The following is a 12,829-nucleotide window of genomic DNA, read 5'->3' as shown; positions in this document are numbered from 1 at the left end:
TATGAAAAGGAGTCCTTCAGCAGACTTGCCCTGGAGGTGAAATGATTCTGTGCTAACCTGCTCTTGTCACGCCTCGTTGCTCAAATAGGTTATGCCCTTGTCCCTGTGCTTGAGAGTGTAATGATTACCAGTGCCAATGAGTGATAGTAATAGTGGAGCAGACAGCTGGTTCACTCAGCATGGTTTGGGAGCCTTTATCTGCTTTCTGAGATGCGTAATGTTGTATTATATAAGTGATGTTCTGGATGTCAGGGAGGCCTGAATGTAGTACAAGGAAACACCGATGTATGAAACGAAATGGTGAATGCAAGAGGCACCTATGGGCTTTGTTCTGGTCTCTTGACAGGTACAAGCTGTTTCCGAACTGTGTTCCTTCCTTCGGTTTCCGCCACCTCCTCTCCCTGACCGACAAAGTGAACAGGTTCAACGAGGAGGTCAAGAAACAGGTGGTTTCTCGGAACCGCGACGCGCCGGAGGGAGGCTTCGATGCCATTCTGCAGGCTGCTGTGTGCAAGGTGACCCAGCCTCCGATTCTCCGAGTGCTACCCCATGGCATAGTGGGATTGGGGAAAAAAAAACACGGTGAACTAAGTGAATTATATCGGAAACAGGCAGGCAAATTTGGTCCTGGAAAATTTCAGTTTTTTAGCAAAGTAGCTGAAGTTTCAGTTTTCCTTCAAAGCAAACTGAAACTGAGCAAGACAGATCACAATGTCACATGCTCTGATAACAGGATGCAGTTTGCTAATCAGTCAGTTTTGATCAAAATGATTCATTTGCCAACTGACAAGGCAAACTTTAATTGTTATGGCTGATTTTTGCACAAGAGACATGACAGATACAATTGGGTAAATATTATTTTGAACAAAAGTTTTTTTTACAGTACAAGCACTTGACGTTAAAAAAAGCTTGATATATTATCGACTATGGGCAAGCTGGAATTTGTTTTGTTTTTTAAAGGTTAAGTGTGATTTTATAACTACAATAAACTATACTAGTCAGTGGCCATTAAGGGAGTCAGACATCAGCAGAACTAGTGATAATATCTGAGTACAATATACCAGAACACTTAGTTACATGCAGTGGAACATCTGTTTTTTTTGTAAGTGTGATAAGCACAGAAATTGCTGACAGAGAAACTTGTATTAGACATTTTTATCAGAGAAATATGTATAAAAGCCATTGCTTAATAAAAAATATATTTAACCCTTCCACAGCTAAGTATGTAAAAGCAGCAATTTGCTTTTCCACCCTTAGCTTTTCAAATACAATTTAAATGTATTGCAGTGGACTCTGAAACAATCTGTATTTAGCATTCAGTTTCTAACCTATGTAAGCATGTCTGAGATTTAGAAACATCCCACCTTATGGAAAAAAACAAAACAACTGTCTCTAGTTCTGTGTGTGCGCGTTTGCAGTGTATAAAAGTGTCTGCATTACAGACTGATTTCCCCTGTTTGAGGCAAGTTTGGTGTCTGTATGATCTTCTTGTAGCTGTCCATATGTTTTTTGGAAAATCCCTTTATTTTTATCCATTTTAAGAAGCATGACAAAAGTGTCACATGGATAAATACAAAACCTTTCTGGATAGTGATTATGATCAGTTTTTGCTTGATTATTCTTTTCAGTTTTGCTTACTCATCCTGAATCTCGTAAAAGTAAGGGATGCATGTCGTATTTCAAACAGTAGCATGCTTATGAACTCCAAACCTCCTCCAGCTTACCCAGGATGATGCATTGGTTAAAGTCGTTGCGCGGCTTGTGCTGATAATTTCTGAGACTGCTGGAGCGTGCAGGAAACCAGCCATCAAGAAAAAAGTAACCCTGCCTGTGCTGTCACTCCCACAGGAAAAGATTGGCTGGAGGAAGGAAGCTTTCCACTTGCTGGTCTTTGCCACGGATGACGTTCCTCACCTCGCTCTGGATGGCCGGCTGGGCGGACTGGTGCAGCCCCACGACGGGCAGTGCCACCTGAATGAAAAGAACGAGTACAGTGCCTCCACAAAGATGGTAGGAAACGTCCCTTTCCGTTGTCCGTGCTAGTCTGCGAGTGGGCCTGGTGTACTGTAAGGGGCCCGGCAATTGACTGCAGTTTACTGAGCACCGACCTAGAAAAAGGAGCAAACTTTTTTTCTTCGGTTAAAAGGCATCCTTTAATGCAAATTAGACGTTTCTGAGGGGGTATCTGACCTGGAAAGGATTTTATTTGCCTTTAGCCGACGAAGGTTTCAGCTGCTCATTGTCAGTGGTGCACAGGGCTTCACAGTGTGCAGGCTTCTCAAGATGAATGTCCAAATGCTGTTCTGTACAAATACAAAGCATTGCCAGAACATGCTTCCTAATGACTGGGTTAATGTTAGGGAGAAATGAAAGACCAGGGACTCCAGAGAGAGATTAAACAAGGGATATGCAGGGTCACGAGATCCTCCTCTTCAGAGTTCTTGACAGGAATTTTGCTGACTCCACAGATTCAGTGGGGAAGGGTGTCGGTATTTTTTGCCAACTCAGAGATCCATTTGATTTTTAGGATTATCCATCTCTTGCACTCCTGGGAGAAAAGCTGGCAGAAAACAACATCTATCTCATCTTCGCTGTGACAAAGAGGCTATATGTGATTTACAAGGTAAGATGTTTGTTTGTAGCAGCCATTCTGTTGTGTTGGCCAAAAGAGGACGGAAAGATGCTGTCCGGTTTAAAACGGAAACCTGCTTTATTACAAGGCTCTTTTTCCTTTTGTTTCCTTTTTAAATGAGCATTTTAGGTTATGTACTTGTTAATGGTGTTTTTTCTGCATGTGTAACAGTGTCTCTTTGTTGTAGATATTAACTTAAATATCACCTATATCTTCATATTTTTAGAATTTCACTGCACTGATACCAGGTACAACTGTTGAAATCCTCGACATGGACTCAAAGAACATTATACAACTGATCATTAATGCTTACAATGTAAGTACCGCTCTCCCAGGAATGTAAATATGACCTTCTTTGTATTGCTGGCTGGGGTGGACATGAGAATCTCACCAGACTTGGAATGTGGAATGTTGCTACTTTGACAAAAATGAAGTGAACAAAGAACAGGCAGTAGTTGTTTCTTTTACACTATTTGATAAGATACCAGCTTTCTCTGTGGGAATTGGGGCTGAATTTGCCACAGGCTGTTCTGGCTGTGCATGTGAAGGACAGAGCCAGTGTTTTGTGGGCATTTGCCAGGGTGAGAGAGGGAGTGTGCTTTGTGGGTCGGGCGATGGGTGTTGACTGAAGGCTTTGTCCTCAAAAGGCTAGGCTGTCTTTTTCTTCTCTCTTTCCCTGTAAAACAAAAGCATAAAAAAGCTTTGGTCAGCTGTGTCTAAAAGAGTGTTAAGTTGAATTTTCATTTTTCTGGCATCTTCTGATTTATGCTTTGTATTGATTTTGCTAATAATATAAATATATTTTAAATAATATTTTTTGGACTCCAATTGCCGCTTAACTTTCTTACATTCCTGTGATGAACTTGGGATTTAAACCACAAAACACAGGGAACTAGGCATAAATGTGCATCTGTTCAAACATTGTACAGTTTTGCTCTGAAACTTGAATCTGTGCTTTTGAATTAAAATTGAAAGTGCAAGGCAGGTTTATCTTGGCGGCTATGCTGTTTATTTAAATTCTCTTTTACTGTTTTTGCCGTCTTTAAAATGGAATGCTTTGGAATGCCGAGTGTTTCTGTTGGAGATCTGTACAGGAAGGAAGTTTTACACTTATGTTTTGCTCTGGAGATTTCCAATTAAACCCATAGCATAATTGCCCTGTATGTTGCCGTGTTTCATTGCCGTACAGTAGATTGCTACCCTACTTCACATGACGTAAGACTTAAATTGTAAACTTCTACAAAGGGTCAACACAGGAAAGGTGTGCAAAAAACTGGTCTGTGTTTCAATTAAATCCCCCATCAAGAAAAATGAATGTCCAGTAGAGAACTTTCTAACTGGGTTCAAGAGATCAACACTGGGACTGGGAGTTGATCTCAGGTTTTGGATCAAAACCCTGTGCATGTTTTCACTTCAAACTACATTTCTTTTGTTAGGAAATATGAGACAGTCTTTTGTTTTGGAGCTAAACAGTGGACCTTTCAATCATGGTTTTTATCAAGCTTTTGAAAGGATTCAGACTAGAACTATGACGGACCCCCCTTCTATAGGTGTATTTGTATAAGTCTCATTTTACTTCTGAACTCTTGTAAAACATTAACCAGCAGGCCAATTATTTGTGGGATTTGAGAAGAATTCAAAGCTTTAAATGCTTATCTTCGCTTGTGTGATTTAATTGCTCCCCAGTCTGAAAATTGAATAATTAAAATCACCTTGCAGAGCTGTTAGCACGTAGTACACTTTTAGTGCCGTGGAATATGATTGTGATAGCTTTTTCCCTTAAATCGCTCCATTGTTCCCATCTGCTCTGTTGTGTTTTTATGAGTGAAAGACAGGTGTAAAACTTAGATACTGTATTCTGCTTTAAAACATGTGCTCAATGCTCATACTATTGTGATTATGCACACATGGCAAAAGCAGGCTTTTATTCCTCTAGCTAGCAGAGTGTGAATAGATCTTTTCCTTTCCAGAACATCCGGTCGAAAGTGGAGCTGACCGTCTGGGATCACCCAGAAGACATCAGTCTGGCGTTCACTGCGACCTGTCAGGATGGCCAGCCCTTGCCCGGCCTCCGGAAATGTGCTGACCTCAAGATTGGAGACACAGTAAGTGCAGCTGGATTGTTTTTTTTTTAAAGTTGCAAACGACTCAGAACTCATCAACAGAACAGGTTTTAACCGAGACAGTGTTTTAGTGTCAATTTTTCACGAATGATTTCGGCAAACGTTTTGGGACGGGTTTTAGTGCGGTGCCTTCAGTTTAGGTTAGAAATCCTTTCTCCGTAACCATTGTGAACTCTTTCAGGAGAATCAAGGTAGAGCAGTCTTGCTGTATTCACTGCGGGACGGTGTCAGTCCGCCCTGTGTGCTTCAGTGGTTGAGTCTCGCTGGTCTGTTGGTTTGCCTTTTGCCTTTCTGCTCTCCACTAGACCACACTGCTGCTGTTCCTGCAGCATTGCCACAATGTCCCAGAGCGCTCAGAGAATAATTTACAGCCCCCCCCCCCACGAGCATTTCCTAATAACATAGCTGTGTAAGCATGGTCATTGGGATTATCCTGCTAATGCTTTCTTATACGACATGTTTCTGAACTGATTTCTTTTTGACTCCTGCCTTTAGTGGTGGCTGAAACCGATGCAGATGAAGCCTTGTGTAATTCATCAGCTCATGCACGAGCTGAAGTACTCAAAATAGCTGAGTAAATCATAGCAGTGTCTTGGCAGCGTCATCAAAAGACGCATTACAATCCTTCTGTTCTCTAAAGTGTTTGGTTCCTGTTTAATTAAATCAGAGCTGCCAGAGCCAGGAGGACATCTTGAAAATACACGCACACCAAACCGAAATCTTAATAACTGCTGAATAAGCCATTTGGACTAACACTCCCCTGGGCGATGTGATGATCGTATGGAATTTATGGGCTGCCTGCCAGGAAAGAAGTGGTGGTAGGACTGTTTCACAATCCATGTGGACGGTTCTTAATGTTTACCAGTTGTCAGTTTAGTTTTCTTAGTTTTTTTTCTAAACTAATTTTGTTGCTGCTTTGTTGTCCATAGATATACTTAAATGGTTAATTCTTTACATTGCTCTGATCTTCACATCTAAAAAAGGAGAATTTTATTTTTAGTTGGTACCAGTCCACATCTTCCCCATTTACAAAAGGGCTAAGTAGTGTCCAGAAACTTGTGTGTGTGTTCACTCATTCCTTAATCCTGCTGCCATGTGCCCACCTGGGCACAAGATTGGCTCAGTGCGAAGGACACCTGTCCCTAGTGAATTCCTCCATGCGAAGGACACCTGTCCCTAGTGAATTCCTCCGTGCGAAGGCCAGCGGAAGAGTGTGGGCTTCGGTCATCGGCCTGCTGACTTCCACAGGTCACCTGTCCCTAGTAAATTCCTTGCAAAGTCCCGTCTCTGCAAATACGAAATGGTCTCCTTTGTAATGGGCGTTGTACCCGTAAAGCACAAATTGTGTAAAAAGATGAGAAATGGTGTTAGCCATCCGGGTCTTCTACCCTATTTGCTTTGTGTTTCCTCTTTTATGTACAGATAACAAATAATTAGCTCGCAGTGCTCTTAGTTTGTCCCCCCTGTTTCGGCTGTGCCGCGTCCCCTGGTCAAGTCGCGCGGCAGGGTGCTGGGGAAGGCTGCGTGAACCGTTTCGCTGTAACGCGTTCCAGAGCGCCCCGCGGGACTCCCAGGCCAGCCGGGAGATGAGACCTCTCCAGCGTTTCCCGGGATGACCACATGACCTCTGTGGAGCAGGCGGCAACGGAAGCCTCCCGGTGGGGGATCCTTATCGGATGCCTGAACCGCCTGCACGTGCTCCTCTCCGTCCTGACGTGCGGGGTTTCAGCTCCGAGGCTGTCCTGGGTCACTGAACTGCACCCTGCAGGAAACCCCGTTTCAATCGCTTATCCCTGCTGCCTCGTCTTTTTCGGCCTTTATCCAGAGTTTTATGACCACAGAGGGTGACCGAACATTGATTTGCCCTAGAGGTAAAGTGGGAGCTTTGTTAAAAGACTCCAGCAGCATCACAGTAGGGTAGCTCATTATCCCTGGCTCCCAGGTATGGATGATAGGGAAGGGTTCCAGTACCTATGGACCTTGTTTCCAAGGTGAAGGAGGGAAGACTGCACGGTTGCTGTGCTCTTGTCTGTCCTTGCTTTTATTTTACTTGAAATAGTTTTCCATCTGTTTCCACTGTGCTCCCACGGATGGGAAAACATCAGGTTCCCCAGTGAACAGGGCTGAAGCCTTCTGTCCTTGAGTCCCAAGATGTTATGTCCTCAAAAAGAAACCACACAAATCCAGCCTGTCTCCATGAAGCTGTGCCTCTAGGCTGCTGTTTTCCATGGCCGTGAGTTGTTTAGACTCATTTTATATTCCAGTCTCCCATAATCAAATGTGTTGTCTGGCATTTTTTATTAGGATTATTTTTAATGTGTTAGGGCATGGAAAGTATTCTTATAATGGACAAAGTAATGACAAATCGTGTTAATGTGGTGCTTTTCGTTCCAGAGCATCGTGTAAAGTACAGGCTTCTCTTCATCTGTTTGCTTATTCTTTCATGGTAAATGGTAGACAAGAATCATTCATCTGTTGGGTCTGTAATTTAAATTAGAATAATCGCACCACTGACTGATAAATTGATTTACCATGAATGTCATTGTGAGGGTTTCAAGGGCAGTAGGGAGTAAAAAGTGACCCAAATCACAATGGTAGAGAAAATACTTTTCACTATTAGTACTCTATATTTTTACTTTTCCAAGTAGGTGTTTAATTACATTTTCTTTTGCCATATCAGTTAATAAACCTAAAGCCATGTTTTGTACATTTGCTTTGACTATTGTTTTGCTAAATTCTAGGTGGGGGACCCCTGTTGTACTGTTTTAAGGTGTGTGTGTTTTCATCTTTCTTGCGTATTTGCGGTTTTAAAATTGTCCTCCGTCTGTGCTGGTGTGTTTAGGAACCACTGCATTCAAAAACAAAATAGCATGGACATGACCTTTTGAAACCCTTTCCAGTCTCATTGCTGCTTTCGTAGTGGGATAAGATTGGTGTGGAGACCTAAATGGATCAGCTAAACCCATCTTTCTCCTGGCAGCTTTTGTCCTGCCCAGAAAAGGGAGAAAAATAAATCACATGGTGTCTGTGTCAATCTAGCCTTTACATGTGCTAAATAGGATAACAGTTGGCTGAAACCTAGGTTTAGCCCGAGAGAAATAGAACAGTCTTGCTGTGTTGTCTTAGTAAGGAGAATTGACATGAACTGAGGCTTCATTGTTTTGAAGAAAAGGAGAAAAAACATGCTTCTAAGCAAATGCGACATAAAATAAGACTCCGTTTTTTTTTTATTCGCAAAACCTTTCTCACCCAAACATGTTATCCGTCTTTAAATTGGTATCTAAGAGCTATTTTAAATGTCTGCTGTACAGACTGAAAAGATGCTGTCGTTTTGCAGAATTGTCCGAGCAAAGCATTCTTCGTCTGGCAGCTTAGGGTTTCCTGGCCCCGAAACACATTTTCTAGCCTCTAGAGATGATTAAAAAAATAATCTGAAACCGTCCTACAGCTCTCATGTCTCAAGTGGGAAAAGTAAAAAAACTCCAAAGGCTCAAAATGCAATTCGTGCTTCAGTAATCTGAATCTGCATCAAAACTTCGGCCTGTGATTATGCTGGCCCAGGCAAGAGTTGATTTCTTGAGGCCTTAATCGCAGAGCTGGGCGGTTCTCGCACCCTGGACCACATGTCTGCAGTCCAGTCGAAGGCACTGCCCTGTATTGTGCTCTCTGGAGGTGGCCCTGCCAGAGCCAGCTGCAGGTCACTTCCTCCCTAGCCTGATGGCTTGGGCCTCCCTTCCTCTCCAACAAGGGCTGAGCGTACCGTTTTAAACTGGCTGCAGTATGGCTCACATGGTTTCTCAATCCAATTCTGTCACTACCTTGTTAAGAATTTAACATTGAAACATTCCTTTGTTGCCAAGTTGCAGGATTAAAAGGGTAATCTCTTTCGCCCATTGACATTAGGCCTCTTGTGACCTGGGCTTAGTTAATGGCGGTGCACATTTCAGTCATGTTCTTTTACTTTTTCTGTTTGTATATATTATCCATTGGGACGAGTCTTTCCATCAAGTATCATGTAACTTGCCTAAATATCTGTGGATGCAGGCTGGTGATGTAATATGTGTGTGTGTGTGAGCTGAAGAACACAGTAAGTTAAGATGTTTTTCACCTTTTGAAATTAATATTGCTGCTGCAAAGGTTTAAGGTTTGGTAAATATTTTTTCAGAAAAAATACCATCATTAGGTAAACTTTTTTCCAAACCTAGTAAAGATCTCTTTAATAAAATTGTGTACATTTAAGTTGGCAAAATGTTTATCACTTAAAATCAAGTGATTTGAGCCGACTTTAATTCTGATTAAGTACACTAAAGCATTAAAAGTTGAGTTTTATTGCAATAACTTGTATACAACCAATACAAATGTGGAATTCTACTTAAGCATACCTTATGTCCTTAATTGTCACCCATAATTCTTCATTACTGGGGAAAAAAATCCCAGCCAGTTTCTATCATTTCTGTCCTCTTCTGTTTAGAGGACAGAATTGTGCCATGCAGAAGAGACAATAAGCATTGTGTCAGAAGCGGTTTCTTAATTCTATTTCCGAAATCTAAAATGGACATGTCTGATGCAGAGAGCTGCCAATATCAATACTGCACCACTTCAGTGCCTAGTGTGGCTGTCAGTTCAAAGACTTGAAGCTCAACTTTAAAGATGGGTCACGTATTTTGCTTCATAATGCATTGAGACATCCGGAGCTCGGTATGTGCTTTCCAGATCACTCTCGTCCCTGGGGGGTCCTTCTAGAAACTTGTAGGATTACCTGATCTTATTTGAAAGGGAAGTTGGAACAACAGCTGTTATTTTCTTTCTAATTTACAGCGGAATGTTCAATTTCCACTATTATATTGGAGTTAAGTTTTCTAGGTCTGTTATGAATGTGATGATCCTCTGAAGCTTCCTAAGGGATGTTTCAGGAAAGACGTGGGGATCATAAAAAAAACATTTGATAAGGCCGTTTTCTTGCAGTGTGCTTAGGAGAATTTAACATTTCCCATGGTTAAAGGCTTACATACCGCTTAAGGAGATATGGAAAATTGCTCTGTTTTCAGTTTAGGGTACATTTGAAATAATTATTGAAATATACCCTAAGTTATAATTATCCATTTCTGGTTCTTTGTGATGCAACACTGAAACAATACAAAATGTAAAATAATAGAGTTCAAGGTATGGAATACTATAGAGATTAAGCCTTGGAATCCTCAACTGATGAAATGTCATTCTTTAAAACCTTAATGATGTCTATTCTCACAACTCCTCTTAACACATGTACTGTAGTTGTGTACCATATAACCAAGTCTACCTAAAATGAGCACTTGATTAATTCACTGGTAGTGACGAAGGTACAATGCATACAGTATACAGTACATAGTAATATATATATAGTAATTTTTTTTATATCCCTCTTATTTTTCAGCTGCTGAATTAGCTTCTTTAAGGGGGAGAGTAGCCAGGCTTTTTGCAGAAATAATAAAGACATACATATATATTTGTGCCTAATCATTGCTTTTCGGCTTTGAAAGCCTGAGCTGTTTATGTAGGAAATATCAAATGCTAATTATAGCAGCTCAGGATAGTGGTTTAGACTGAATTCACGTTTGTTATTTTGAAGATTGTCTGGAATTGCAATGTGTAATTGCAACCAGATGGTAGATATTTTTATGAATTTGTGAAGGCAACTTTTGTATGCCGTGTATTTTGCAGCCGTGAGGATTTTTGGCAAAATATGTATGGAGCTATTAATTTGTGGTAAGCTGTTATGAAACAAACGTGAAAATGCCTCCCTTTCTAAATAACGAAGTTAGAAATTAATTAGTTGTGAAATTAACTTTCCTTGCGGTCTTTAAGCAGTCGTCTTTCTCAGTGTTTTTTACATCTGTTTTAACAGAAGCACTGGGATCCCTAGACATAGGCATGCGCATTTTAAAAGAGCCTCTGCTCTCCCGGTTCTGAAAGTGTATGTGAGAAAGAAGTCGGGACCGTGTGATCCAAGCCCGGCATCCCTCAGAGCTGCCTTTGTGCTAAATCAAGGATGAGTATCGAGCGGGTCAGGAGCTCTCCAGCTGACCGTGTCCGTGTCCGTGCGTCGCCAGGTGTCTTTCAACGTGACGGTGGACGCGCGAGGCTGCCCTGCCGCGGAGGCCCAGCGGAGGTTCACCATCAAGCCCGTGGGCTTCAAGGACACGCTGGAGCTGACCGTGGACTACAGCTGCTCCTGTGGCTGCACGGGCCTCACGGAGACCAACAGCAGCAGGTGCAGCGGCGCCGGCACCTACGCGTGCGGCACCTGCAGGTGCGAGCCCGGGTACCTGGGGGCGCAGTGCGAGTGCCAGGAGGGGGGGGCGGCTCACCTGCACCAGACCATGTGCCGAGAAGCCAAGGGGAAGCAGATCTGCAGCGGCAGGGGAGAATGTAGCTGCAACCAGTGCCTCTGCTACAACAGCGCCTTTGGGAAGATCTATGGCACCTTCTGCGAGTGTGATGACTTCTCCTGCGCCCGGCACAAAGGCATACTTTGCTCAGGTGAGAGGCTGAACCGCTGTGCAGGTGTTGCTTTCAAGTCTCGACGTACGTGAACACTCTTAATAGACCCAATCCTGCGCTCAAGTGCATGGGCAGTGCAGTGTGTCTTTCCTGGATTTGGGCTCGGAATATTTAAACGAAGATCAGCGAAAATATTAAGTTAGGAATCCCGTTTTTTAAAGTAGGACCACAGATCGTGTTCAGCAGTGTAATAGGATCTGTAAGGATGTAGCCAAGGTGTGATTTCTCTTCGAAGTTTTTCTTTTCTGGATGCTATTAAAAGTTCCTGCAGGTGCGGTGGAGATGACTGGACTTGGTGCTTCTGGTAACTCGGTGCATTCCTGTGGTAGGTGTGTATTTGGGACTTGTTTCCTTCTCTGTGTCACATGACTAATTTCTTAACCTTCGAGCCTTCCTTTAAATCCTATGTTAGCAGTTTTTTTATCATTGATAAATTGTTTAATTTAAAGCTTTAACTGCTTTTGAAAACCACTTTTATTTGTAGTGTAAGTGTAGTTCATACTTTGAATCCCACCCAAGAAAAACATGTGGTTTAACAAATCTAACTTTTCGAGGCCAGTTTAACTTTTTGTCTTAACATTTGTTTTGACTGATGAAGGGTTTCCTAGGAATTATATTAAAGACTAAAAGAACTCTGCTGCCTAACTAGATATCATGTTTTAATTAAAGGTATCCAGTGGCCAGATTTTGATAAGAAGTGTATAATATATCACGGTTCTCACCTGTTTCTAGAATTTGTTTAGAATTTTAATGTGATTTCTTAAATAATTGTGTGTTCATGCAAATTTGAAGGTGCCCTTAATTCTTCTGCCTAGTCATATAGTATAATCTTTGAAGTCACATAATGTCTCTAATGTCATATAAGATACTTTTCAGGTTGATGTTTTAGACAGTGGATTAACACCCATGCCCTGTATATTGCCCAAGTGTATTGGGTTTACAAGGGGCTGTTCAGCACAGAAGGATAGTCTGTCCCTGGGTGGTGTGCTCTCAGTATTCCCATATGTGCGTGAAGCAGGGCAGGCTGTCAGGTAGGTTGCCTGCCTGCTGTGATCTGAGCCCGGGCTGGTGGCTGGATGCCTATTGGCACTCTGACCCTGCTGCTATTTCATAAAGCACAGTACAGCTTTGTTTGTTCTGCATACAGTGTGCGGGTTTATTTCCACCAGTGCAGTGTGTTCTGTTGACTCGGCAGTTACAGAAGGACAAAGCACAAACAATATGCTTGGCAGCCTTGTGCCAGTACGGTTTTCTGTGGAGATGCTCATGATTGGCAATTAAATCTTAACAGTTCAGTCCGCAGCCTGTTCCGTCCTCCTTTTCTCCTTCCTTCCGTTCTCAGAACATTGTCACGTTTTGTGATGAGTCGGTCAAGCTTCTAAATCACCGATTTGGTGTCCAACTGCGTTCTCCTTTTTATTAATCGAAACAATGTATGTACAGTATAAACTGTCCTGCCTCTGGCTGAGGGCACTTGTGTTAATCTACAGCTTTCTTAGTTTTTTGGGGGGGACATTTTTTTTCTTGAGTGGAC

General features: G+C 42.2%; 1 protein-coding gene across 1 annotated transcript in view; it reads left to right on the top strand.

Moving 5' to 3' along the window:
• Window positions 1-12,829, top strand: part of itgb5 (integrin, beta 5) — a 39,857-nt gene that overhangs the window by 5,274 nt on the left and 21,754 nt on the right. Inside the window, exons 5-10 of the mRNA XM_006636254.3 lie at window positions 347-515; window positions 1,849-2,010; window positions 2,528-2,623; window positions 2,859-2,948; window positions 4,603-4,737; window positions 10,845-11,274. Coding sequence (XP_006636317.3) covers window positions 347-515; window positions 1,849-2,010; window positions 2,528-2,623; window positions 2,859-2,948; window positions 4,603-4,737; window positions 10,845-11,274 — 1,082 coding nt within the window. The remainder of the gene's footprint in view (window positions 1-346; window positions 516-1,848; window positions 2,011-2,527; window positions 2,624-2,858; window positions 2,949-4,602; window positions 4,738-10,844; window positions 11,275-12,829) is intronic.

The sequence above is a fragment of the Lepisosteus oculatus genome, chromosome 12 (assembly GCF_040954835.1).
Source record: "Lepisosteus oculatus isolate fLepOcu1 chromosome 12, fLepOcu1.hap2, whole genome shotgun sequence".
Taxonomy (NCBI): Eukaryota; Metazoa; Chordata; class Actinopteri; order Semionotiformes; family Lepisosteidae; genus Lepisosteus; species Lepisosteus oculatus.
The sequence above is the reverse complement of the archived record's forward strand: the minus strand, read 5'-3'. Positions and strand labels throughout refer to the sequence as shown.